This window comes from Symphalangus syndactylus, chromosome 5 (genome assembly GCF_028878055.3).
Source record: "Symphalangus syndactylus isolate Jambi chromosome 5, NHGRI_mSymSyn1-v2.1_pri, whole genome shotgun sequence".
In the NCBI taxonomy this organism is placed as follows: domain Eukaryota; kingdom Metazoa; phylum Chordata; class Mammalia; order Primates; family Hylobatidae; genus Symphalangus; species Symphalangus syndactylus.
Window position 1 is genome coordinate 128,908,552 of NC_072427.2, and position 27,966 is coordinate 128,936,517.

At 43.9% G+C, this 27,966-nt stretch overlaps 1 protein-coding gene across 1 annotated transcript; it reads right to left on the minus strand.

The window, feature by feature from the left end:
- Window positions 1–749: 749 nt before the first annotated feature.
- Window positions 750–27,218, minus strand: PDIA3 (protein disulfide isomerase family A member 3). Its single transcript, XM_055276849.2, has 13 exons — window positions 26,685–27,218; window positions 19,632–19,710; window positions 16,742–16,859; window positions 11,645–11,752; window positions 9,979–10,108; window positions 7,307–7,423; window positions 6,858–6,983; window positions 5,991–6,173; window positions 4,013–4,121; window positions 2,967–3,095; window positions 2,285–2,364; window positions 2,033–2,090; window positions 750–1,185 (listed from the first exon to the last, which is right to left on the minus strand). The coding sequence occupies exons 1-13, from the start codon at window positions 26,849–26,851 to the stop codon at window positions 1,072–1,074; spliced, it is 1,518 nt and encodes a 505-aa protein (XP_055132824.1). The 5' UTR covers window positions 26,852–27,218; the 3' UTR covers window positions 750–1,071.
- Window positions 27,219–27,966: the final 748 nt, after the last annotated feature.

Consider the following 27,966-nt stretch of genomic DNA (forward strand, 5'->3'; position numbering starts at 1 on the left):
GAAGAAAATTCTTTTCTGAACATAGGAGTTCCTAGGATCACCTAAAGTAGGGCTCCTACCTGGAATATCCAGTGACTGAAAACTATAACTGGGCAGGATTTGAATTTACCTACAAAAGGAGATAAATGGTTTAGTTGGACAAAAGATCACTCTTCAGTCCTATCCTTTCTGTTCCTCATTGTTACAAAAGAAAGTGGATGCTAGGGCCACACCCTAGGCTTTGGGGGATAGAACTGCACCCAGCAGTGTCAGCAATTCCTGAAACAACTTGGATGAAACCGCGTGATGCCACACTCTTGACAGGGCATTTCTGGGCAGAGAACAGTCCTTGGGGGGTATAAACATGCAGTAAGCTCAGCTGCATGGCAAGGATAAACAGGAACCCATCCTTAGGGCAGGGACAGCCTAATAAGAAAGGCCCTTCAGCTGTTCTAATCACCAGGGTAGGCCTGGGCAATAAACATGTAAGGAGAGAAAGAGATAATAAATTTTGAAAGAATTTTGAGGTGATGAACTATGGACCCAGTCAGTCAGTCTACAGCTGCAGTGACCAGTATGGTGGCAACTGTATGGCTATTTAAATTAATGAAAACTAAAAATGTAGTTTCTAGCCATATTTCAGATGCTCCATAGCTACCTGTACTGAACAGTGTAGATTACAGAGCATTTCCATCACTGAAGAAAGCTCTATTGAACAGTGATCATGTGTAGAGAACATCTGGTTCTCAATCTTGTGGAAAATAAGACAGTTTAAAGGGGTCTCATTTATTGTCACTGTTCCAAATGTACAAAAAAAATTAGAAAATACCCCCAACTCAACCCCACCCCCACAACATTCCCCCCAAAACAAATAATTTTTCCCAAAACCACAAACATAAACTGGTCCTGGTATTTCCATAAACAGTGCAGCTAAGAAACAGTTTAGAGAAAATTTAACAGGATTCAGATTATATCCATTCTGTCCTCTCGGCCCTGAGAGGTAATAATTCCCATATGGGTCCTAGTCCTCCCCAATGGTTTTCCCATCTCTGGTGGAAGAGTCCTTTTACAAAGTGGTGTTTGGCTACTGCTTTAGAGATCCTCCTGTGCCTTCTTCTTCTTCTTGGGTTTTTCTTCTTGAATTACGGGGGGGTTTGTAGCTTCTCGTTGTAGATAGCTAATAAAATCACTTAATTCACGGCCACCCTGAAAACAGAAAGATTACCTTAAAAATGTAACTTTTTAAAGAACCCTGAGCGGGGCGCGGTGGCTCACGCTTGTAATCCCAGCACTTTGGGAGGCCGAGGCGGGTGGATCACGAGGTCAGGAGATCGAGACCACGATGAAACCCCGTCTCTACTAAAAATACAAAAAATTAGCCGGGCGTGGTGGCGGGCGCCTGTAGTCCCAGCTACTCGGAGAGGCTGAGGCAGGAGAATGGCGTGAACCCGGGAGGCAGAGCTTGCAGTGAGCCGAGATTGCGCCACTGCACTCCAGCCTGGGTGACAGAGCGAGACTCCGTCTCAAAAAAAAAAAAAAAAAAAAAAAAAAAAAACACATAAAGAACCCTGATCTGCCCCACCCAAACAGGAAGACTTCTGAGTTTATAAAAGCATATTAGCAGCCACATATACTGCCCATGAGAGTTTAAAGAGTTTTTAGTTAAATAAACCCAATTAGCCTGGCATGGTGGCTCACGCCTGTAATCCCAGCACTTTGGGAGGCCAAGGCAGGCGGATCACCTGAGGTCAGGAGTTCAAGACCAGCCTGACCAACATGGAGAAACCCCATCTCTACTAAAAATACAAAATTAGCCAGGGTGGTGGCGCATGCCTGTAATCCCAGCTACTCGGGAGGCTGAGGCAGGAGAATTGCTTGAACGGTGAGCCAAGATCACGCCATTGCACTCCAGCCCAGGCAACAAGAGCGAAACTCCGTCTCAAAAATAAATAAATAAATAAATAAATAAATAAACCCAATTAAAGAACTATGTTTAAGAGTGTGTGTTTATGTCTGTGTATATATTTGTGGGGATATGGGACAATTCACTTACTTCATATTTCTTTGGATTTAGCTTCTTGTTGGCTGGAGAGAAGTATATGGTAGGAAAACTGGGGAAAGAAACATTCATTAATTTCAAGCAGTTATGTGGGCCCATGCTGCAGAACTCTTAAACCAAGAAGGAATCAGTGGTTCTGCCTTCAACTGGAATATGAAAACTATGTCTAGTAATGATTTCCTGGTGGTTACAAGCTTTATTCCTATCTATTGCCTAGACACTTCTGTTAATTTTTAATCCACTTACCCTCTGACTTCATATGGAGAAGGCACATCATTGGCTGTGGCATCCATCTTGGCTATGACGATATTTGGGTCTTTGCTGAGCTGTTAATAAAACAGGTTAAATGTTTACATTTCAAGTTTTCAGTGACAGAGGGACACTTAGTCAATTCAAGACTTAAAACAGTCTCATTCTTCCAACACTAAAAATACAAAAATTAGCCGGGTGTGGTGGTGCGCACCTGTAATTCCAGCAGATAAACTGCTGTTCAGGTGGGAAGAGTGGTTTGCAGATGGTAGTACTTCACTTTCCACAAGCTTCCCTTTTTTCTCTTGTATTAAGACTCTACATATTGCCACCTTCAAATTTACCTGGTCTAAATAAGACATTACAGGGCTAAGCCAAATGTTTTAAGATGAAGGAGCATATGGATTCATGTAAGCCATTACCAAAATTCAGAAGTCCTTAGATATTTTTAACCATTATCTAGATTGAGTCTGAGGAATGGAATGTTAAAAGTGGGTATTTCAGGCACTGCACAGGCTGCAGCACTAGGGGGCAGTCAAGAGAAAGTGAGTAAAAAGCAAGTAATTGGGAAAAAAATCTATCAGTACTTAGGAACCAAGCAAATTAGCCTATACTGAATACATATATAAACTTACTGCTCCCGCTTAAATGTTATCCTCAGAATAGGGTTCACACTTACCTTCTCACCAAGTTCTTTATACTTGGGCTCCAGGTTCTTACAGTGACCACACCAAGGGGCATAAAATTCAATCAGCACATCTTTATTTTCATTATTCACTATTTCATCAAAATTCTCTGCTACCACTACCTGAAAAACACAGAAGAATCTCTAGTTGGTAAAATAAAAAAATAAATTCACAACTGTATTTGTTCCTAGACCCAATCCCTCTCTAATTTGATGTGTTACCATGGAAAGTAAGTCATGGAAACCCAAATGACATTTACAGATTGTATTAAAGATGTTGTCATTCACTAGATACCAACTCGTTCCTATGTCTGTCACCTGTCAAACTATGTTCAGGAAGTTACAGGACATAGAAGTGCTACCCAACCGTTCCTTAAAATAATTTCAAGCCAAGCTTGGTGGCACATGCCTGCAGTCCAAGCTACTCAGAAGGCTGAGGCAAGAGTAAGACCACATCTCTATAAAAAAATTCAAAGCAACACACTGTTCTTAGGGGTTGCTCTATCCTCAAGAGTAACTTAGCCCAATATAAATTTCATCAGAAAATTCTATGCAGGCTTTATACTCTTGCCCCTACCAAGCATTATGAGCCCTGCCAATGCTTTTTTTTTTGAGATGGAGTTTCGCTCTTGTCGCCCAGGCTGGAGTGCAGTGGCATAATCTCGACTCACTGCAACCTCTGCTTCCTGGGTTCAAGCGATTCTCCTGCCTCAGCCTCCCGAGTAGCTGGGATTACAGGCGCCTGCCACCATGCCTGGCTGATTTTTTTGTATTTTTAGTAGAGACGGGGTTTCACCATGCTGGACAGGCTGGTCTCAAACTATTGACCTCGTGATGTGCCCGCCTTTGCCTCCCAAAGTGCTGGGATTACAGGCATGAGCTACCGCTTGGCCTGCCAATGCTTATTTTATGACTCGGGAGTAAGGACAAAAAAAAAAAAGAGATGGCCAACAAAGTCTTCATTTAGACCCCACAGTTTTGGAACAAAGAAATGAGGAGAGGCAATTGCTCATAGCTTGATGAGGCTGTGAGCACCTCACCTTTACAGGCCCATCATTGCTCTCTGGGATAGGTTCAGATTTCAGGTATCTCTTCAGATTGCCATCAAAGTAATCCTGCAGGAACCTCTCCAGAGCCTTCCCATCACGCCTACAATTGGAAAACAAGGGTAAGGCTTGTTAATCTATTCCCACCACTGAGAAAACTACAGCCAATTTCTTTGAACAGTTACTATGTATTTTAGCTTTTCAAGGCTAAAAAAGGGGGACTCTTATCTCTCAATATGCAGAACTACTGACTGAAGAAACAAACCGTTCCTTTTATTTCCAGTGTATTCTTTGTGGATTAGAAAGTTCAGAGAAAGGATAATCATTGGTCTTCTGGAGATTCATTTTTGTAAAAGAACCAGGTCTTATTGCTCTGGAGTATAGTGTGTGTTTACACTATTTTGTTTTATTGACTGGCTCACAAGGAAGATTTTCTCTTGTCTCAATCTCCCAAAATCTCAGAAAGTGAGGGTAAAAATTGTTTCTGGTCTTAAGATCTTCCCGATTCTGAGTTTACTTTAGACCCATGTAGTATTTCAAAAAGAAAATACATTCTGTAGGGATGAGGGGAGAATGGTTTGGTTTGAAATTACATCAGTATCAAGGAGACTGTTCAATCTTTTTTTGGATTTTAAAATTTTTTAGAGACAGGGTCTTGCTATGTTGCCCAGGCTGGCCTCAAACTCATGGGCTCAAGTGATCTTCCTGCCTCAGCCTCCCAAAGTGCTGGGATTATAGGTGCGAGCCACCACATCTGGCCCAAAGGAGGCTGTCCAATCTTATCTATTTCTTTATTTTTTTGAGACACAGTCTTGCTCTGTCACCCAGGCTGGAGAACGGTGGCATGATCTCAGCTCACTGCAACCTCTGCCTCCCAGGTTCAAGTGATTCTGGTGCCTCAGCCTCCCCAGTAGCTGGAATTACAGGTGCGCACCGTCACACCTGGCTAATTTTTTTTTTTTTTTGAGACAGAGTCTCGCTCTGTCGCCCAGGCTGGAGTGCAGTGGCGCGATCTCGGCTCACTGCAAGCTCCGCCTCCTGGGTTCACGCCATTCTCCTGCCTCAGCCTCTCCGAGTAGCTGGGACCACAGGTGCCCGCCACCACGCCCGGCTAATTTTTTTTTTTTGTATTTTTAGTAGAGACGGGGTTTCACCGTGGTCTCGATCTCCTGACCTCGTGATCCGCCCGCCTCGGCCTCCCAAAGTGCTGGGATTACAAGCGTGAGCCACCGCGCCCGGCCAACACCTGGCTAATTTTTGTATTTTTAGTAGAGACGGGGTTTCACTACGTGGGCCAGGCTGGTCTTGAACTCCTGACTTCAAGTGATCCACATGCTTTGGCCTCCCAAAGTGCTGGGATTACAGGGGTGAGCCACTGCACTCACCCTTTATCTGCTATTTCTAATGACCAAGTGGAGTCATGTAAGAATTCCAACCTGCCATCCTTTTATTAGTTTTCAGAATTCATTAAGGATCATAATCCTTAAAGTACCTATATGTATTTATTTATTTTTATTTATTTATTTTTTTTGAGACCGAGTTTCGCTCTTGTTGCCAGGCCAGAGTGCAATGGCGCGATCTTGGCTCGCTGCAACCTCCACCTCCCAGGTTCAAGCGATTCTCCTGCCTCAGCCTCCCGAGTACCTGGGATTACAGGCATGCACCACCGTGCCTGGCTAATTTTTTTGCATTTTTAGTAGAGACGGGGCTTTTCTATGTTGGTCAGGCTGGTCTCGAACTCCCGACCTTAGGCGATCCGCCCACCTCGGCCTCCCAAAGTGCTGGGATTACAGGCGTGAGCCACTGTGCCTGGCCTAAAGTACCTATATTTAAATTGAGAAAAATGACAGTCATAGGTCTTGATTAAAAGACCTATCTTCACATTCCAGGGTTATTGTTCTTTAGAAATCCTTTGTAGTATAAAAGGCTTTAACAATTGCCTTGGAGAATCAAAGCCCAATTAGCAACTCACGAGAACTCCTCCTGCATGACAAACTTCTCTCCTTTAGCAGTTCTGATAGCAACAACAGGAATCTCTCCAGCAGTGCTCTCCAAGCCAAAATCAGAAAGTTCATGGCTAAAAGTTTTGCGGCTAGCTACAGCAAAGTTGAGTTTGTGCCCAGCATCCAGGAATTTCTTTGCCACCATCATTACCCTGTGGGAAACAAGAGACATTTGTGCCAAGACTATACAGGGTGGTCAAGCACTTTTGAAACTAAGAAGCAAGTGGTTGGAAAGCAAAGACTAAGTTCTATAGTTCTAGCCTTCTGGAATCAGTCTGAACAGTCTGAGCTCTTGGGCACTGACACAGGGTTATGATATACTTCAATGCCTTACTGAACTTCACTGGCAAATTGGTGATACCCAATCAACTGGTGCATTCCTGCTAAATCTTGCTGTAATATATAACTGAAATCTATTATAGGTATAATGACTGATCTGAAAAGAAAATTTGTAAGGGTAAAATGCACTGAGAGTCTCAATGTGCAAGTAAGCACAATGTTTTAAGTGCATTTTATATCAAATTTCCACCTCCTACTTAGAGTCACTGTGTCACAAAGCAAAGAAACACCTACGAAATACATGCCCAACAGATTGTGAAAACCGTTTATTTGTCCTTATGACTTCAAATGTAGTATTTGGAAGCCAAATGTTCCCATTCTTTCCTGCTTTTATACCACACATGGTAACAGGATAGTTACTTTTTTTCTTTTTTTACATCTTCTTAAGGAACCATTTATTGTTTTACAGATTCTTAAGGAACCAACAAGAATGTTAGAAGGGACTATTTATACATTGGGTAAACTTGTTCATAAGGGAAAAACTTAATTTTTATTACCTGTTTCTCCAGTAGTTGGAACCTTTAGCATTCTTTTCATAGTCCACATCATAGTAAGCAATAAGTAAGTCCTTGCCCTGTATCAAATCTTTATTGTCTTCTGTCATGTGAGGACAGATACCAAAACTGAAATGAAATAATCCATTATCAACTGGCTTGGCAAGTTTTTAGCTATATCATAAAGTTGCCACAAAATAACTGATAGCATTTATGAAGGAAAGAGATTTTAAACATTTAGGACAAGTACTGAGCAATATATACCTTACAGGATGACAACAGGAGTTCTAACACCCATACATTACTGCTTTAATATAAACTCAAACTATTATTATTATTACAATCCCCCCGAATAGACAGTTTAAGCCAAAATATAGCTCTGCTTAATAACTGAGGTAAACAAACTAAAATCAAGCAAATAAATCCCAGACAAGATACAAAGAAGTACTCACATGTTTTCCTGGATAAACTTTTTAATTTTGCCACTGGTCATTTTTTGCTCTGTATATGCCACAGTCTTGTCCTCAAACTTGTTAGTGAGATGTGAAGGACGAAATAAGATGATACCCCTAAAAAAAAAAAAAAAAGTCTCAGTAGGCAGATAGAAGATCTGTCTCCCGTCTTTTTTTTTTCTTTGAGATAGGGTTTCGCTCTCTTGCTCAGGCTGGAGTGCAGTGGTGTGATCATACCTCACTGTAGCCTTCAACTCCTAGGCTCAAGTGATCCCCCTACGTTAGCTGCCTAAATAGCTGAGAACACAGGTGTGCACCACCATGCACAACTAATTTATTTTTTAAATTTTTGTAGAGATGGGGGTCTCACCATGTTACCAAGGGTAATCTTGAACTCCCAGGCTCAAGTGATCCTCCCATCTCAGCCTCCAAAAATGCTGGGATTACAGGCAGAGTTCCCATATTTCATGTAAAGCTCAGACTATCTATTTTTGCTGCCACTTTTAACTAGCAACATCTAAGTACATAAGGACTCTTTTCTAGTACCACAGATTCAGCAACATGACCTTTTCATTAACACTAAGATGCTAACCGCCTTAATCTTTTTTTTTTTTTTTTTTTTTTTGAGATGGAGTCTCGCTCTGTCGCCCAGGCTGGAGTGCAGTGGCGCAATCTCGGCTCACTGCAAGCTCCGCCTCCCGGGTTCATGCCATTCTCCTGCCTCAGCCTCTCCCAGTAGCTGGGACTACAGGCGCCCGCCACCACGCCCGGCTAATTTTTTGTATTTTTAGTAGAGACGGGGTTTCACCGTGGTCTCGATCTCCTGACCTTGTGATCCGCCCGCCTCGGCCTCCCAAAGTGCTGGGATTACAAGCGTGAGCCACCGCGCCCGGCCTACTAACCGCCTTAATCTTAAGTGCAATAATTGGGTATAGGGTTTAATAAATTTTGGGTTGGAAAATTAAGAGAACGTGGTTCTAATCATAGTTCCCCAACTAATTCCAAACACGTTGGACCAGGTCTCAATTTAATCCTTCTGGGCTTCAGCTTTTTCATTATCTCAAAAGGGGGTTAGAGTAGATTTTCAAACCTTTAGAAACAATAGCAGGCCGGGTGTGGTGGCTCATGCCTGTAATCCCAACACTTTGGGAGCCCGAGGAAGACAGATCACCTAAGGTCAGGAGTTTGAGACCAGACTGGCCAATACAACGAAACCCTGTCTCTACTAAAAACACAAAAACTAGCCAGGTGTGGTGGTGCACAACTGTAATCCTAGCTACTCAGGAGGCTGAGGCAGGAGAATCACTTGAACCCAGGAGGCGGAGGTTGTAGTGAGCCAAGATTGCGCCACCGCACTCCAGCCTGGGCAACAAGGGCGACACTCTGTCTGAAAAAAATTAAAAAAAAAACTCAAACTTACTCTAAATCTTCTTTTCATACATGGTTAGTGACTATTGTTTACATTTTTTATACTCACCCCTTCCTATCCATTGCCACTAATGCTGCTGACCGAGTTTAGACTCTCACATGTCATCCTAGTTTAGATTCTCCTTATAATCCTTAGAATTCTCCTTAGAATCCTTAGAATGCCTTGCACCACTCCCCCTTCAAACCATTATCATGTGGTTGCCAGTGACTTCTTCACAAATTTAACCCATTTACGCGGGAGGTTGCAAATTGTTTTTGTGAAAGATCAGACCTTGGCAATGACCTTGAGCAGGAGGATATAAATAACTCCCACAAGCTCAGTATTCCAATAATGGAACACTAGGCATTACTCCCCAGCCCAAAGTCTTTCAATGGTTCTCAAAATGTCTAAAAGATAAAAATCAAAGCTCTTTTATATGGCACTTAAAATTTATAATTTGGTCTCTGCTAAATACTCCAATCTTATCTTTCATTATGATCTCAATCACAAACAATACTCCAGCAGTACTATGGGCCCCAACATGCCTAGGCTATCTTACATCTCAAGGCCTTCACTCCTGGTGCTCTATCTGGAATAATTTTTATTTCGAAGGCCATAACCTTCCAGAGAAAACTGATCCTTCAAGAGTCACCCCTTCTATGAATTTTTCTGATATTACCCCCTTACCCCAAAAGAAGAAAAAAACACTTCCTCTTTTGTACTTCCAACCACTCTGTATATAGTTCTACATACACTTACACTTTCATTTTTATGTATGTTCATGTATACAATCTCCCTCTACTAGATAGAGGAATGGTCCTTGAAGGCAGCAATAGTTTCTGGCATGTAGCATAATGCCTTGAAAGTACTCAATAAACCCTTGGGAAAAAAATAGGTATAAAAATGACCAATTCAGCTGGGTGTGGTGGCTCATGCCTGTAATCTCAGCACTTTGGGAGGCCGACGTGGATGGATCACTTGAGGCCAGGAATTTGAGACCAGCCTGGGCAACATGGTGAAAGCCTGTCTCTACTAAAAATACAAAAATTAGCCGGGTGTGGTGGCGCATGCCTGTACTCCCAGCTACTCAGGAGGTTGAGACACGAGAATCGTTTGAACCTGGGAGGCGGAGGTTGCAGTGAGCAGAGATTGCACCATTGCACTCCAGCCTGGGTGACAGAGTGAAACCTTGTCCCAATCAATCAATCAATATCACCAGTTCACACAATAATACTTGGTCAGGAGATTCAACTCAGTCACTTACTCTCCATTATCATCATACTCGTTCACCAGAGACTCAACATTCGTATGTGCAAATCGGTAGTTATCCCTCAAGTTGCTGGCTGCTTTTAGGAACTCGGAGTGAGCTTCACTGAATGAATCATCGAAAAAACCTATACAGAAAATATTAAACACGAGGAAGAAGCAATAAGTGCTGACAGATAGACATTCCAAACCACAAACGTCTATTTTTCAAGGGTTTCATTCTACTTTGAGGACTGGGTCTGCTTTGCCATGACTACCTCAGACGGGCACAATATTTAAGATGAGAATTTTCCCTCTACCCTTTACAGAAACATTTTTTGAGAGAGCCAAGGGAGAAAATTTGTCAGTGTTCAAGTCTTCATTCTACTTTCCCATAATTGAACAAATTTGGACAAACTGCTTAACTTAAGAGTGTCAGGGACTATTTCAGGTATCAGAAGGATTAAATTAAGATGATATGTCAAAATAAACTGTAAACCACTTCACCCAATTTTTTTCCTTCTCTATATTTGTCTTTAGAACTACTCATTTAGAAAAGTGACTAAAACATAAATGTTTAGTAAATACATGCTAACTCCTTGTAAAATATAAAGAATCAGTAAAATGTAGATGGTAAAAAGTGGCTTTTAGCCAAATTTAAACAGTAAACCATATTCTGCTGCCAGAAAGTCACTTTTTTTTTTTTTTTGCAAGAGTTTTGCTCTTGTTGCCCAGGCTGGAGTACAATGGCGCGATCTTAGCTCACCCCAACCTCTGCCTCCCGGGTTCAAGCGATTCTCCTGCCTCAGCCTCCCAAGTAGCTGAGATTACAGGCATGCGCCATCATGCTCGGCTAATTTTGTATTTTTAGTAGAGATGGGGTTTCTCCATGTTGGTCAGGTTGGTCTCAGACACCCGACCTCAGGTGATCCGCCCGCTTCAGCCTCCCAAAGTGCTGGGATTACAGGTGTGAGCCAGTGAGCCAGGCGAAAGTCAGTTTTATTACAGTAATTAGGAGACTAAGAGAAGCACAAACATAGCTTTTATGTTTAAATTTATTTTTTAGTCAAATTTATCATATATCACATTTAAAAAACAAAACAATGAACATCTAAGATGCAGAAAGTGTTTAACTGGCTCATGTCATTTAAAAATGAGATACTGCAACACATGAGAAAGCAATGAATGCTGCAAAACAAGACAAATCCTAGCAATCTGATTTTAAATTTTAAGTTCCCTAATTATTGTGAAAATAGCAGAGGTTTATTATTTACTTGTATCTTCCTACCTTAAAACCTTATTTTCAGTCATAACTACTCTATTATGAGTTAAATCTCAGAGTTTAAGAAGCATTAGAAAATGCTGAAGATATTCCTATCCTAGTCCTTTTTTCCCCCACACCCACCTCTCCTAGTCCTTTAATTGAAATTAAACCTTTACATCTATAAGAACACAAACCCACTCAAATAAAACACCAATTGCCCCCCACATTATAATTACATTATATAGTAATTATATAATGTACTATAGTGCATTATAGTAATTGTTGACCCAATTCTGTCAGTTGCCTTTTCAACTGCCCCAAGGTTTCCTTAACTGGTTTAATTCTGTGGCTTTCCCAGACATGGAGGGTTTTGGAAACCCAACTGACAATTCTGTGGCACGGTTTAATATTTGCTACTTACCTACTATAGATGCATCTTTATCACTAATGAATTTCTTAAATTCTTCCTCAGTCCTGAGAGGCACTGAAGCTGGTCCTGCCTGCTTCTTCAGGTGGCTGACAATTCCATCTTAGAAGTCAAAATAAAAGTTATAACAACACAACTTATTTTTGAGAAGGCAATTATTCATGATTCACAATTCAGAAGGTACAAAAGGGTATATGATGAAGTCTTCTTGCCACCCTTGTCCCTAGTCACCCAATTTCCTCCTTATAAGATTTCAGTTTCTTTTTTTTTTTTTTTTGAGACAGAGTCTTGCTCTGTTGCCCAGGCTGGAGTGCAGTGGCACAATCTCAGCTCACTACAAGCTCTGCCTCCCGTGTTCATGCCATTCTCCTACCTCAGCCTCCCGAGTAGCTGGGACTACAGGTGCCCGCCACCACACCTGGCTTTTTTTTGTATTTTTTTAGTAGAGATGGGGTTTCACCGTGTTAGACAGGATGGTCTCGATCTCCTGACCTCGTGATCCACCTACCTTGGCCTCCCAAAGTGCTGGGATTACAGGCGTGAGCCACCGCACCCAGCCAAGATTTCAGTTTCTTGTATATCCTTCCAGACATTTTCTGCATAAACAGGCAATTATATATACACAGCTACCTCAACCTTTTATTACAGTAGCATAGCGTTTTTTATTATTATTGTTTTAAAAAGTTTTTTTTGGCAGGGCGCGGTGGCTCACGCCTGTAATCACAGCACTTTGGGAGGCCGAGGTGGGCGGATCACGAGGTCAAGAGATCGAGACCATCCTGGCTAACATGGTGAAACCCCGTCTCCACTAAAAATACCAAAAAAATTAGCTGGGTGTGGTGGCAGGCGCCTGTGGTCCCCAGCTACTGGGGAGGCTGAGGCAGGAGAATGGCGTGAACCCAGGAGGCAGAGCTTGCAGTGAGCTGAGGTCGTGCCACCGCACTCCACCCTGGGCGACAGAGTGAGACTCCATCTCAAAAAAAAAAAAAACAAAAAAACAAACAAACAAAAAAAGTTTTTTTTTTTTTTAACAGAAACATTACAATGCACAGTGTTTCACCATAAATGTGCCATAGTTTATTTAACCAGACACAATTGCAAAACTGATGGACATTTGTTTCCATTTTTTTTTTTTTTTTTTTTTTGAGACAGGGTCTCCTTCTGTCACCCAGGCTGGAGTCCAGTGGCATGATCATTGCTCACTGCAGCCACAACCTCCCAGGGTCAATCAGACCTCTTGCCTCAGTCTCCTGAGTAGCCGGGTCTACAGGCATGCACCATCACACCTGGCTAGTTTTTTGTATTTTTATAGAGACTGGGTCTCACTATGTTGCCCAGGATGGCCTCCAACTCCTAGGCTCAAGCAAACCACCTGCCTCAGCTTCCCAAAGTGCTGGGATTTCAGGCATGAGCCTTGTTAAACCATTTTTTTGTCTGATTGTTTGAGATGGAGTTTCACTCGTCACCCAGACTGGAGTGCAATGGTGCGATTGCAGCAGTGGCTCACTGCAACATCCGCCTCCTGGGTTCAAGCAATTCTCCTGCCTCAGCCTCCCAAGTAGCTGGAATTACAGGCTTCTGCCACCACGCCCGGCTAATTTTTTGCATTTTTAGTAGAGACAGGGTTTCACTATGTTGGCTGGCCAGGCTGGTCTTGAACTCCTGACCTCGTGATCTGCCCACCTCCACCTCCCAAAGTGCTGGGATTACAGGTGTGAGCCACCATGCCCGGCCTTTGTTAACCATTTTTAAACATACAATTTTGTATACTATTTGTGCTACCTCATGTAAGCGGAATCATATAGCAGCATGTAGTCAGAATTTTCTTCTTTAAGGCTGAATAATCTTCCACTGGATGCATATACCATATTTTGTTTACTATTCATTCACCGATAGATACTTGGGTTACTTCTACCTTTTGGCTACTATGAATAATGCTGCTGTGGATGTAGGTGTACAACTATCTTCTTTTGGGTATACAATAAGTCCTCACTTAATATTATTCATATGTTCTCAGAAACTGCAACTTCAAAGAAAGAATGCATAGCAAGTCCTAGAATAACACTGTTTCCTATAACATTGATGAGGAAAAAAAAACAAGTTTTGTTATAGGTTGTTTCAGTTAAAAGTCACAGCTTCCAAGAATCTATAGACAACATTAAGTGAGAACTTAATGTATACTCAGAAGTGGGTATACAGAAGCTGGATCATATATATGGTAATTTTGTTTATTTATTTATTCATTTATTTACTTATTTTTGAAACAGAGTCTCGCTGTTTCGCCCAGGCCAGACTGCAGTGGCGCTATCTCGGCTTACTGCAAGCTCCGCCTCCTGGGTTCACGCCATTCTCCTGCCTCAGCCTCCCGAGTAGCTGGAACTACAGGCACCCGCCACCGCGCCCGGCTAATTTTTTGTATTTTTAGTAGAGACAGGGTTTTTCTTTTCTTATTTTTTTTTTTTGAGACGGAGTCTTGCTGTCGCCCAGGCTGGGGTGCAGTGGAGCGATCTCGGCTCACTGCAGGCTCCGCCCCACAGGGTTCACACCATTCTCCTGCCTCAGCCTCCGGAGTAGCTGGGACTATAGGCTCCCGCCACCCCGCCCGGCTAATTTTTTTATTTTTAGTAGAGACAGGGTTTCACCGTGTTAGCCAGGATGGTCTCGATCTCCTGACCTTGTGATCCGCCTGCCTCGGCCTCCCAAAGTGCTGGGATTACAGGCATGAGCCACCGCGCCCGGCTGAAACAGGGTTTCAATGTGTTAGCCAGGATGGTCTCGCTCTCCTGACCTTGTGATCTGCCCACCTCGGCCTCCCAAAGTGCTGGGATTACAGGCATGAGCCACCATGCCTGGCCTGGTAATTTTATTTTCATTTTTATTTTTTTTGAGACAGGGTCTCACTCTGTCACCCAGGCTGGAGTGCAGTGGTGTGATCTCAGCTCACTGCAACCTCCACCTTCCAGGTTCAAGTGATTCTCCTGCCTTAGCCTCTCAAGTAGCTAGGACTACACGTGTCCACCACCACGCCCAGCTAATTTTTGTATTTTTTGGTGGAGACAGGGTTTCACCATGTTGGCCAGGCTGGTCTCGAACTCCTGACCTCAAGTGATCTACCTACCTTGGCCTCCCAAAGAGCTGGGATTACAGTCATGAGCTACCGTGCCTGGCCTTCTATTTTTAATTTTTTTATCTTTTTTTTTTTTGAGACGGAGTCTTGCTTTATTCCCCAGGCTGGAGTGCAGTGGCCCGATCTCGACTCACTACAACCTCTGCCTCCTGGGCTCAAGCGATCCTCCTGCCTCAGCCTCCCAGGTAGCTGGGATTACAGGTATGTGCCATCACACCCAGCTAATTTTTGTATTTTTAGTAGAGAGAGGGTTTCACTATGTTGTCTCGGCTGGTCTCAAACTCCTGACCTCAAATAATCTGCCTGCCTTGGCCTCCCAAAGTGCTGGGATTATAGGCATGAGCCACGAGGCCCGGCCCTATTTTTAATTTTTAAAGGAACCACCATACTGTGTTTTCCATAGTGGTTGTCCCATTTTACATTCCTAATAGCGCACAAAGTTTCCAATTTCTCTACATCCACACCAACATTGGCTATTTTGTTGTTGTTGTTTTGAGACAGTTTCCTTCTTGTTGCCCAGGCTGGAGTACAATGGCATGATCTTGGCTCACTGCAACCTCCGCCTCCCAGATTCAAGCGATTCTCCTGCCTCAGCCTCCCGAGTAGCTGGGATTATAGGCATGCACCACCACTCCTGGCTAATTTTGTATTTTTAGTAGAGACAGGGTTTCCCCATGTTGGTCAGGCTGGTCTCGAACTCCCAACCTCAGGTGATCCGCCAGCCTCAGCCTCCTAAAGTGCTAGGATTACAGGCGTGAGCCACCGTGCCCAGCCTATTTTGGTTTTGTTTTTTTTTTTAATAGTAGCCATCCTAATGGGTATGAGATGGTTATCCATATATATATGGAGATAACACACACTTTTTTTTTTTTTTTTGTGGAGATGGAGTCTCGCTCTGTTGCCCAGGGCTGGAGTGCTGTGACACGATCTCGGCCCACTGCAACCTCCGCCTCCTGGATTCAAGCGATTCTCCTGCCTCAGCCTCCCAAGTAGCTGGGATTACAGGCATGTGCCACCACGCCCAGTGCTAATTTTTGTATTTTTAGTAGAAATGGGGTTTCACCATGCTGGCCAGGCTGGTCTCAAATTCCTGACCTCGTGATCTGCCCACCTCAGCCTCCCAAAGTACTGGGATTACAGGTGTGAGCCACTGTGCCCGGCCCACACTTTTTTTTTGAGACAGAGTCTCACTCTGTCGCCCATGCTGGACTGCAGTGGCGCGATCTTGGCTCACTGCAAGCCCCGCCTCCCGGGTTCACCCCATTCTCCTGCCTCAGCCTCCCAAGTAGCTAGGACTACAGGCGCCCGCCACCTCGCCTGGCTAATTTTTTGTATTTTTAGTAGAGACGGGGTTTCACCGTGTTAGCCAGGATGGTCTTGATCTCCTGACCTCGTGATCCACCTGCCTCAGCCTCCCAAAGTGCTGGGATTACAGGCGCAAGCCACAGTGCCCCGCCCTGGCCCAAACTTTTTATTGGAGATGGAGACTAACTTATATTGCCCAGGCTGTGCTCAAAAGAGTCTCTCACCTCAGCCTCCTGAATAGCTAAAACTATAGGTACGTGCCACTGCACCCAGCTCATCTATATTTTTAAAACTTGTTTGTTGCCTTCTCCCCCTCATCCACCAGAATGTAAGCTTCACAAGAGTAGGGACCTTGTCTGTTTTATCAATAAACGCCAACCACCTAGTATATTTAGAATATCTGGCACACAGTAATTAATCAATAAATATTTGTAAAATGAAAAAATGTCGAGCTGACCTTATAAATCAAGTTTGTGTATTTTCTATATTACTTATATAATTTGTTCATTTAGAGAGGTCTTTTGTTACCAAACTGACCTCTTAGATGAGGAATTTTTAAGACTGAAAGTATACTGTGTAGAAAAACACATTTTTATGTTTCCACTACAAAGAATAAGGTACTTAACATCAGTTTCCAGAATGTAATTCAGGATCCTTACCAGCAGTCCTAGGTCCATCATAAGCACCTGCTTCTTCACCATCTCTAAATATCTTCAGGGTTGGATATCCACTGACTCCATATTTATTACAGGTGTTAGTGTTGGCAGTGCAGTCAACCTAAAGATCAAAATACACAAACTATTTTCTTATCCAAGTTTTTGCTGCAGGTTCTTCCTATATTCTCAAAATACTAGGATTGGTCAAATCCTAAGGGGATCAAGGAATTCTTGGCATATATGCCATAGAACATTAGATTTTAGAGGCAGACTGGAGCTTGCCTAACTACATCAGAACTGCCTAAGGAATTCTTTAAAATTGAGATTCCTAGGCCTCACATAAAATGCAAAGTTACTATTTAAATTCTGCCCTTGTAGTCTCTATTAGCTAAAGCAGTGGTCTTCATCTTTTTTCTGCCTCAGAACACGAGGGATAAATCACTTAAATTATTAACAGTGGCTTACTTTGATTATGACTATCACCATAAAGGATATGGGGGTACATATCCTTTAGGTGGAATGTAATTTGATTTTGCAAATCATCTAGAGCTATTATCAAAGGTACCAATACTTGTACACGTACCCTGAGCTAGTTTGAATCTGGGCTATACCATAACATAACCGATCTAGTGAGACCTATCAGGAAGAAGGAAAATAATTTCCTGGAACGAGCCACTTACTCCAACCCAGGCACAAGTACTTTGCATATATTATCTCATTTAATCTCCACAAGATTATGAAGTATGATCCTTATGCCCTAAAATGGGTAAACTAAGATCCAGAAAATTAATGTGTCTATAGTCACACAGGTAGGAATTGTGATTGAATTTTCTTTTCTTTTTTTTTTTTTTTTTGAGACGGAGTTTCACTCTTGTTGCCCAGGCTGGAGTGCAATGGCGCGAATTCGGCTCACTGCAACCTCCACCCCACGGGTTCAAGCAATTCTCCTGCCTCAGCCTCCCAAGTAGCTGGGATTATAGGCACCGGCCACTACGCCTGGCTAATTTTTGTATTTTTAGTAGAGACGGGGTTTCACCATATTGGCCAGGCTGGTCTTGAACTCCAGACCTCAGGAGATCCACCCACTTTGGCCTCTCAAAGTGCTGGGATTACAGGTGTGAGCCACAGCGCCTGGCTGTGATTGAATTTTTTTTCCTATGGCAAGCTGCTTGATAGGATTAAAAGTAGTTTCCAAAAGTAGCCTTATATATGAACTATTTGTGGCTGGCAGAGGTATGAGCTTTTAGACTAGAACTACTACGGGTTTACTACAGAATGGCAACATTCTGGAAGCATTAATTTAATTGTAAAAACAAATACCAAGTTTACAGTTGACCATTTGGTTACATTTTCATCAATATCCTCATATCATTTTTGTATTCCCATCATTGTGATTATCATATGGCAGTTTAGGCAACTCATTTACTCATAGATTATTATTATTTTTTGAGATGGAGTCTTGCTCTGTCGCCCAGGCTGGAGTACAGTGGCATGATCTCAGCTCACTGCAACCTCCGCCCTCCTGGGTTCAAGTGATTGTCCTCTGTCTCAGCCTTCCAAGTAGCTGGGATTACAGGCACCTACCACCACACATGGCTAATTTTTATATTTTTTAGTAGAGACGGGGTTTCACCATGACCTCAGGTGATCCGCCCTTCTCAGCCTGTCAAAGTGCTGGGATTACAGGCGTGAGCCACCGTGCCCAGCCTCAATGATTACTTTAACCTTTACAGCTGTACTTCTGCTTTCCATCTTTAATTCTTATTTACCATATACTTTACTACTTTTTTTTTTTTTTTGAGACTGGGTTTCACTCTATTGCCCAGGCTAGAGTGCAATGGCTCAATCACAGCTCACTGCAGCCTCAACCTCTCTGGCTTAAGCAATCCTTCCACCTCAGCCTCTGAGTAGCTGCGACTATGGAAGCCTGCCTATGTCTTTAGTAGAGATGGAATTTTGCCATGTTGCCCAGGCTGGTCTCAAGTGATCTACTTGCCTTGACCTCCCAAAGTACTGGGATTATACTTTTTTTTTTTTTTTTTTAAGAGACAGGGTCTTACTCTGTCACCTAGGCTGGAGTCCAGTAGTGTGGTCATAGTTCACTGCAGCCTTAAGCAATCCTCCTGCTTCAGCCTTTTGAGAAGCTGGGACTACAGGTGTGAGCCACCACACCCAGCTTTTTAAATTTTTTGTAGAGATGAAGTCTTGCTTTGTTGCCCGGGCAACAAACTCCTGGCCTCAAGTGATCATCCCAAAGTGCTGGAATTACAGCTGTGAGCCACCATACCTGGTCTATTGTACTTCTTATGCCAGTAATTTCCTTAGTCTCACTACTTTTCAATTTTTTTTTTTTTTGTTGAGACGGAGTCTCGCTCTGTCACCAGGCTGGAGTGCAGTGGCCCGATCTTGGCTCACTGCAACCTTCGTCTCCTGGGTTCAAGCAATTCTGCCTCAGCCTCCTGAGTAGCTGGGACTACAGGCACGTGCCATCACGCCCAGCTAATTTTTGTATTTTTAGTTGAGACAGCGTTTCGCCATGTTGGCTAGGATGGTCTCAATCTCTCGACTTCGTGATCCACCCAACCTCAGCCTCCCAAAGTGCTGGGATTACAGGAATGAGCCATCGTGCCCAGCCACTACTTTTTTTTTTTTTTTTTTTATTAATTTTTTTTGCGCCCAGCCACTACTTTTAATCTTTTAAAACTACAAGTCAGTTGTGTATTTGCCCAGAAACTAGTATTCACTCTTCTTAGCAGAATAAGAGTAGAGAAAATGAATGTTAATCTTACAAACTATTTATTACTGTTATCTTTTTCCATGTAACAAAGCTGAGACAACAAACTACTTTTTAAAATACTTCACGTCGTTTAGTGAAGAATCCACCTGTACTTACCTTTGCTAATGGGACTATTCCTTTTAATCTGGTAGCTGCAGCTTCATACTCAGGAGCAAGTCTCTTGCAGTGTCCACACCTATATACGTATTAAAAAAGCCAAATTCTCAGTTTAATCCTATGAATTCGTTAATGTTGTCTCACTAGGAAGAATCTCAAACTATAATACTACCTTTGAGCTAGTAGACACTTCCAAAAGCAAAATCATCACATGAACAACATTCATTATTGTTAGAGTAAACCAGCACTCTCAGAAGGTAAAGGTCCTACCCCTAGACTGAGGTTGACTCCATAGTACTGGCTCAGCACAGGGCAGCTCTATTTTCTGCATACAAAGTATAACTAAGTTGTGAAAGCTGTAGTCAAAGGTGTACACCACATTATTAAAGAGGGTTGAATGGGTGAATGCCCTTTTGACCAATTAATGAGGCTGAATGAAGGACAAGATAGAAATAATCCCATTTCTGATAGAATTCCCCGGAGGAAAATACAATTCCCTGGGAAACCAGCATTGTGGTTGTTAAAAATTGTGACTGAAGCTCACACCTGTAATCCCAGCACTTTGGGAGGCCAAGGCGAGTAGATCACTTGAGGTCAGGAGTTCAAGACCGGCCTGGCCAACATAGTGAAACCCCATCTCTACTAACAATACAAAAATTAGCCAGGCGTGGTGGTGGGCACCTGTAATCCCAGCTGTAATCGGGAGGCTGACGCAGGAGAATTGCTTGAACCCGGGAGGTGGAGGTTGCAGTGAGCTGACATCACGCCACTGCACTCCAGCCTGGGTGACAGAGCAAGACACTGTCTCGGCGGGGGGACAAAATTGTGACTGAAACCCTGTAATGTCTCAAGTATGATATTAAGTCTTTTAGATGGCAGTCCTGATTTTTACAGCTACACAGTTCACCTGGCCATGAGAGGTGATAACAAAACATGTAAACTAGAATACCTTTCCCAGAGGGCCACCAGAAGCACCGGCTCCTCTGCCCAGAAAGTCCTAATCAGTGTATATACAGCTAGCACCAACTGTACATCACCTCTTCAAAAGCCAATGGATTGCAGAGGGATCACGTTGAGAAGGTGAGTTCTGTAACCTCCCCGTAGACAGCAAAAATAGAAATATAACAGAGAAGAAACTTAAGCAGATATATTTCAATAGTCAATGGTGTAATTTTATTAAGTGATGGATAACTTGGAAATACTGTACACCTAAAACTTGTTTAAAATAAAGGATTGTAACAGCTTATTCTCCAAGGTCTTCAGGGGGCCTATTAAAGTATAAAAGAACCAAATGATAAATACCAAATTCAGGATAAAGGAGTGTATAAGATGGTAAAGGGGCACATAGGGGACTTCAAATGTACTGGCTATGTTTTTTAGACTGAGTGCAAACAAATGGTATTCCTTATGCTGTATTTCACAGATTCATTGGTTTTTCCTGAAATTAAGATGTGTTTTGCAGTCATGTTATAGTTTCAATGGTAGTATTTCTTTCTCAGTGAGACACAAGATAGTTCCTCTCACAATCAGTGATATCTTATGTGTGTGAAATAGGGTCTTATTCATTATATCCTCTGTATTCCTTTAATATTGCATAGTAAATATATTTTAAAGGGAGTAACAATTGGATCTGGGTCTTTAAGGATTTAACGCTTCAGAGAGAAGAGGGCAGGGTATTTAAGATGAGGGAGATAGTAGAGCAAACGTAAAAGAATACCAGTAAGCACGATGCATTCAGAGAACCGTAAAGGGCTTTTTTGAGATAATAAATGTGCGTGCAGGTGTACGAAGACTACATCAATCAGCAATGTCAAAGACTGACAGAAAGGGAGAAAACAGAGACAAGAATAAAGCCATCTAGAAGATAATATATTTCACATGGCAGACAATAAAAGCTTGGACCAGAATGGCAGCAATGAAAATAAAGAAGAGACAGACGAGAGATTTCTGTTGAATATATAGTAGTTGTCAAGGCTGAGGCAACAGATTTACGAGTTAATCGTTTCAACTATCTTCAAACATTTTAAGAGAAAAAAAATCACATACAATAGTTACTAGGTCAAGCCAGTGGGTGTCAACTCTAGATGCTTATCAGAAATACCCATGGAGCATTAAAACAAAAAAAGTATGCATGGCTTACTGAATGAGAATCTCCAGAAATCTGGGGAGCAACCAGGTGTGTGTGTAAGCTGCAAGGCTGGGACTAAAATCCACTGCCTTAAACTTTGGCAATATCCATAAAGTCATCGAATCCACAAGAGTTTCAACGAGGCTGGAGGAGACTCCCCTCTTCAAATCCACCAGGAATGGAACTCAGGTGGTATTTAAGGGAAATGAGGGTCAGTTAACATAGATCCTTCAAGATTAACCACTACTTCTTTCACCCACCCCCTAGAAAATATTAAAACACAATTAATTCTATCTATCCTCAGGGATGGCACCTGGCAGTTGATAATGAATTCCAACATATATTCACCCAATAATCATCACTTCCTCATGTGTGCCATGTGTCAAGTGCTTTTTGATAAGTGCCTTATTAAGTGTCTTTGATAAGAAAATTGATATAGTCCTTTCCTTATAGGAACACCAGTCTGGCAGGGGTGACAGAGTATTATTAGATGCCAATAGAGAGGCAGGATCAACCAGTTAGTTGTCCAGGGAAGAAAAAAAAATTTGAGCTAAATGTTGATGTTGAAAAGATCAACTCGGGGTGGAGATTACAAGTAAAGAAATTAGCACATATATTACTATTTTTTTCAAGATGGAGTCTTGCTCTGTCACCCAGGCTGGAGTCCAGTGGCATGATCTCAGCTCATTGTAACCTGCACCTCCCAGGTTCAAGCAATTCTCCTGCCTCAGCCTCCTGAGTAGCTGGGATTACAGGCTCCTGCCACTGTGCCTGGCCAATTTTTGTATTTTTAGTAGAGTAGAGACAAGGTTTCCCCATGTTGGCCAGGCTGGTCTCAAACTCCTGAACCTCGTGATCTGCCCACCTCGGCCTCCCAAAGTGCTGGGATTACAGGCATGAGCCTCCGCACCCAGCCATTATTTATTACTACTGTCCTAGAGGGTAGCATACACATCTATAGCATACATAGATGTTGAGGACTTTTTTTTTTTTTTTTTTTTTTTTTTTTTTTTTTTTGAGAAGGAGTCTCGCTGTTGCCCAGGCTGGAGTGCAGTGGCGTGATCTTGGCTTACTGCAAGCTCTGCCTCCCGGGTTCACACCATTCTCCTGCCTCAGCCTCCTGAGTAGCTGGGACTACAGGCACGTGCTACCATGCCTGGCTAATTTTTTGTATTTTTAGTAGAGACGGGATTTCACCATGTTAGCCAGGATGGTCTCGATCTCTTGACCTCGTGATCCACCTGCCTCGGCCTCCCAAAGTACTGGGATTACAGGCATGAGCCACTGCACCCAGCCAAGGACTTAATATTAAATATTAGCACTAATCAATAAATTTTCGGACATTTCCAAACATTTAAATAGTGTTATTTCCCCAGAGAAATTCAGATACTCTTATCCTTAAAAATATATAGCAGATTAACTCCATAATGGAAATATTAGTCTACAAAATCAACTGCAAAGAAAGCTTTCACTAGGCCAGGCACGGTGGCTCATGCCTGAAATCCCAGCACTTTGGGAGTCTGACGCAGGTGATTCAGGTGAAGTCAGGAGTTCAAGACCAGCCTGGCCAATATGGTGAAACCTGGTCTCTACTGGAAAAAAAAGAAAAAAAAAAAAATTAGCCGGACGGGGGAGGCAGAGATTGCAGAGCCAAGATCGCGCCACTGCACTCCAGCCCGGGCAACAGAGAGAGACACTGTCTCAAAAAAAAAAAAAAAACAGCAAGCAAGCAAGCTTTCACCTTTCACTTGAAACATGAAAGTGGAAAAAGAATTTGCTTAAATAGGTCTATTTTGTGATGAGAATAAGGTAAAAAAAAAAAAAAAAAAGTCGATTTTACTTTCTTTTTTGAGATGGTCTCACACTGTCGTTTAGGGTGGAGTGCAGTGGTACAATCTCAGCTTCCTGCAACCTCCACCTCCCAGGCTCAAGTGATCTTCTCCTCTCACCTCAGCCTCCTGAGTTGCTAGGACTACAGGCGTGTGCTACCATGCCTGGTTAAGTTTTGTCCTTTTTTGGTAGAGATGGGGTCTGGCCATGCTGCCCAGGCTGGTCTCTAACCTCGCCACTGCCTCCTGGGTTCAAGTGATTTTCCCAACTCAGCCTCCCAAGTAGCTGGGATTACAGATGTGCACCACCACGTCCAGCTAATTTTTGTATTTTTAGTAGAGACGGGGTTTCGCCATGTTGGCCAGGCTGGTCTGAACTCCTGATCTCAAGTGATCTGCCTGCCTTGGCCTCCCAAACTGCTGGGATTACAGGAATGCACAACAGGGCCAGACCCCATTTTACTCTTACTAAGGATTCTTTAACTGTTTCTTGTAAGATAGTACTCCTGAACTGTACAAAGGAATACAGCAGTCAAAAAACATTTCCAGCTGAAATGTTAATAAATAAAAATACAGAGGCCAGGCTAGATGGCGCACACCTGTAATCCCAGCACTTTGGGAGGCCGAGGAGGGTGGATCACCTGAGGTCAGGAGTTCAACACCAGGCTAACTTGGTGAAACCCCGTCTCTACTAAAATACAAAAATTAGCCGGGCTTGGTGGTGCGTGCTTGTAATCCCAGCTACTCAGGAGGCTGAGGCAGGAGAATAGCTTGAACATGGGAGGTGGAGGTTGCAGTGAGCCCAGATTATGCCACTGCACTCCAGCCTGGGTAACACAGCGAGACTCTGTCTCAAAAACAAAAACAAAAAAAAAAACAGGCTGGGCGCAGTGGCTCACGCCTGTAATCCCAGCATTTTGGGAGGACGAGGTGGGCAGATCACCTGAAGTCAGGAGTTCGAGACCAGCCTGGGCAACATGGTGAAACCCCGTCTCTATTAAAAATACAAAAAAATTAGCTGGGCATTGTGGCAGGCACCTGTAATCCCAGCTACTCGGGAGGCTGAGGCAGGAGAATTACTTGAACCCAAGAGGCGGAGGTTGCAGTGAGTCAAGATAGTGCCATGGCACTCTAGCCTGGGCAACAAAGTGAGACTCCATCTCAAAAAAAAAAAAATACAAAAAAAAAAAAAAAAAAACTGTAGTGGAATGTGAAGAAATAAAGACCTCAACAGGAGACTTCCTTAACTCCAAATTGCTCATTCAGAAAACTCATCTTCCTTGCTGACATTGTGGAGGATAACTTTTTCTTTTAAACCAATTAAAAGCAGACACCACAGCAGAGATCCACCCAATTCTTGGGACAGTCAGTGCCTGATGGGATATGTAGTTTTTAGAGTAGCACGTGTAACAACTTAAAGTAGGAAAGACCCCCTTCAATTCAAATAAAAAATTCTGTGTTTTTTTGAGACGGAGTTTCGCTCTTCTTGCCCAGGCTGGAGTGCAATGGCAGGATCATGGCTCACTGCAGCCTCTGCTTCCTGGGTTCAAGCTATTCTCCCGCCTCAGCCTCCTGAGTAGCTGGGATTACAGGCGGGAGCCACCATGCCCAGCCCCAAAATTCCTTTTTTAAACTAATATTCTAGTGGCCCACTATTCTCCAGCAATTCCTACTTTAAATTGTTGCATGACCCCTGTAGTAAAAAGTATCACTCAGATCTGACAAACTCAATGACACCCCCAGTTTTTACAAATTTAGTGACAGCCCCTCAAAGCTAACAGCATGATTATATAATTGGGAAGAGTTGTTCCTAAGAGAGAACATGAGTTCCAGAGATGTATAAGAACTATCTATATGTGTAATCTGTACTGCCAGTTAGCCCCAGAAATGCCCTGGACACAAAATTTGCCATCTCTAGCATATCATTCTGATTCAGGTGGTCTTTACTACAGGACATTTTTCGTGTAACCCTTAGCAAGTTGTTTGAGGCTAAGAAGTGAAGACCTGAGTCTGAAGCAAATAAAAGTTATATACAACTTTTACTGACATTTTTGAACACGGATAGTTTTAAACCAAGGGTCACTGTGCCAGGAGGGGAAAAATTAAGTACTGTAATTATATATATTGAATTATATAGAGAGAGCTATCCCCAGGATAAAGGAATCACTGTTTACTCTGGTAATGATCTGGAGGTTTAAAAAACACACACACACAAATTACAAAAAAAAAAAAAAAAAAAACCACTCAAGTTGACTGGGCCAGAAATCTTATTTGCTCTTCCTTCTACCCAACAGTATTTTATTTCGAGTTAGTTCTATCTAAGGAATTTACACCCTTGATCACTTAAGTCACCCTAAAGTGGAGTATTTAATCAATATTGGTTATTTTCTCATTGGAGTCTTTGACATTTTAAAGAAATGCTATTTAAAACGGACAATATGGACAGATTCTGATGGAATTATTCTTGTTCATCTACTCTTTTCGTTTGGACAGAGGTATCTGCCGGTACTGAGATGTAAGTGATCAGCTGAAGGGAGAAACTGTACACCATGTGACGGACAAATTACCTGCCTCAAGAAAGCACTTACGACCATTCTGTAGCCACTCAGTGACCTTGGCTAGAAACCAATGGCTGTGCGGCGTGAGGTAAGATGAAAGGAAATACCCTGGGGATCCAGGACTTCTGCATTTGCTGAAACGTCCGCTTCCACTACAAGGCTTTGGGATGCCTAGTCCGTAGACTGGAGGAACATTAATACTGACTCACGCAGAAACGACATAGCTACATATTGAACTGGGGGAAGGGGTGGCAAAACCCTCTGCAAATAGGAAGTGCCGCAAGAGTACCGAGATAAGAACGAGTCCCTGCGTGAGCGCAGCCTTCGGGTTTTCCTTGGGCCGATCAGCACCGACTCCCCGGCTTTTGGCGAGGCGCGTCCAGCTACCGGGAACGAGAAATGTGCCCGCCGCAGCAGGGGCCCACAGGAATGAAGGCCGCCAGCGCAGCGTAGGCCCAACAGTTCCCCGCGCCCTCGCCCCCGGCCCAGCCCGGCCCAGCCCAGCCTTTCTTCCCCCGCCTCGGCAGACTGGACTCACCAGGGGGCGAAGAACTCGACGAGCATGAGGCCCGCAGAGCCCGTGTCGGAGATGCGACTCTCGAAGTTGTCGTCTGTGAGTTCTAGCACGTCGGAGGCAGCCGCGAGGCGGGCCGCGGCGAGAAGCAGCGCCACACCCGGGAACAGCGCTAGGCGGCGGAGGTGCATGGCGGCGAGGTGGGGTGGGGGCGGCCGGAAGGGTCGCGGCTCGGCCGGGACTGCGGAGGTCGGGCGCGCGACCACAAACCAGTGCCTGCGCTCGCGCGTCTGGCCCAGGCGGACCTGCAGCCGGAGGTCCCAACCCCCAAGCCCGGCTCTGGCCGCTGTGTGGCAGCCGCTGATTGGCTGCGCGGCGCCTTCGTCGGGCGGGCGGGACCTGCTGGTAACCGCCGAGTGGCCAGAGCGCTGGGCGGGGCCGAGGCGGCGAGTGGCTGGGCGAGCGTGGCTGGTCCCGGTCCTGGGCTGGGGGCAGGGGCTAGGGCCGGGTCCCGGGGTGAGCCGAAACCTGGGGGTCGGGCGGGGCGGGGAATGGGGCGCAGTGAGGCTGGGAGCCGGCCCTGAGCTCGTCCTGCCTAGGGGTAGCCGGGCTCAGGAGGCGCCTAAGCTGGAGGCGGAAGCGTGAAGTCAGGACCGAGGGGGCGAAGAGAACCTGGGCTGAGGTGAGGCCCAGAAGCGAGGATGGAGGAGAGAAGGAGCTAGCCCCTGAAGGAGTGTTGGAGTGGACACACTTGGGACGGGACCCTTTTTCAAAATGTCAGGCCTCGGCATTTTGGCCAATTTCTCTTCACTTGGTTTCTCTTTCGTTGTCAAGCCAAGCCCTCCCCCAACTCCACCTCATTGCCCGATTATCTCAGGCCCAGGTGGGACCCAGATTCTTTGTCCAGCCCCGGGCCCCTACCCTTGTGGCTGCTCCTTTTTAATTGAGTTTCTTGTTTTGTTTGAGTTGGAGTTTTGCTCTGTCCCCCACGCTGGAGTGCAGTGGCGCGATCTCTGCCCACTGCAAGCTCCGCCTCCCGGGTTCACGCCATTCTCCTGCCTGAGCCTCCCGAGTAGCTGGGACTACAGGCGCCCACCACCACGCCCGACTAATTTTTTGTATTTTTAGTAGAGACGGGGTTTCACCGTGTTAGCCAGGATGGTCTCGATCTCCTGACCTCGTGATCCGCCTGCCTTGGCCTCCCAAAGTGCTGGAAATACAGGCGTGAGCCGCCGCGCCCGGACTTTTTTTTTTTTTTTTTTTAATGAGCTCTTAATTAGTAATGCCGTCACAAAGTGAAGATGCC

Bases quoted from the DNA above. Each gene is read 5' to 3' on its own strand.
- PDIA3 (XM_055276849.2), bottom strand. From the start codon at position 26,851: ATGCACCTCCGCCGCCTAGCGCTGTTCCCGGGTGTGGCGCTGCTTCTC. The intron at 7,424-9,978 runs GTAAGTGACTGA...TTTTTTTTTTAG, and splicing joins GAGTATGATGATAATGGAGA to GGGTATCATCTTATTTCGTC. The intron at 6,984-7,306 runs GTGAGTACTTCT...ATTTCATTTCAG, and splicing joins AAGTTTATCCAGGAAAACAT to TTTTGGTATCTGTCCTCACA.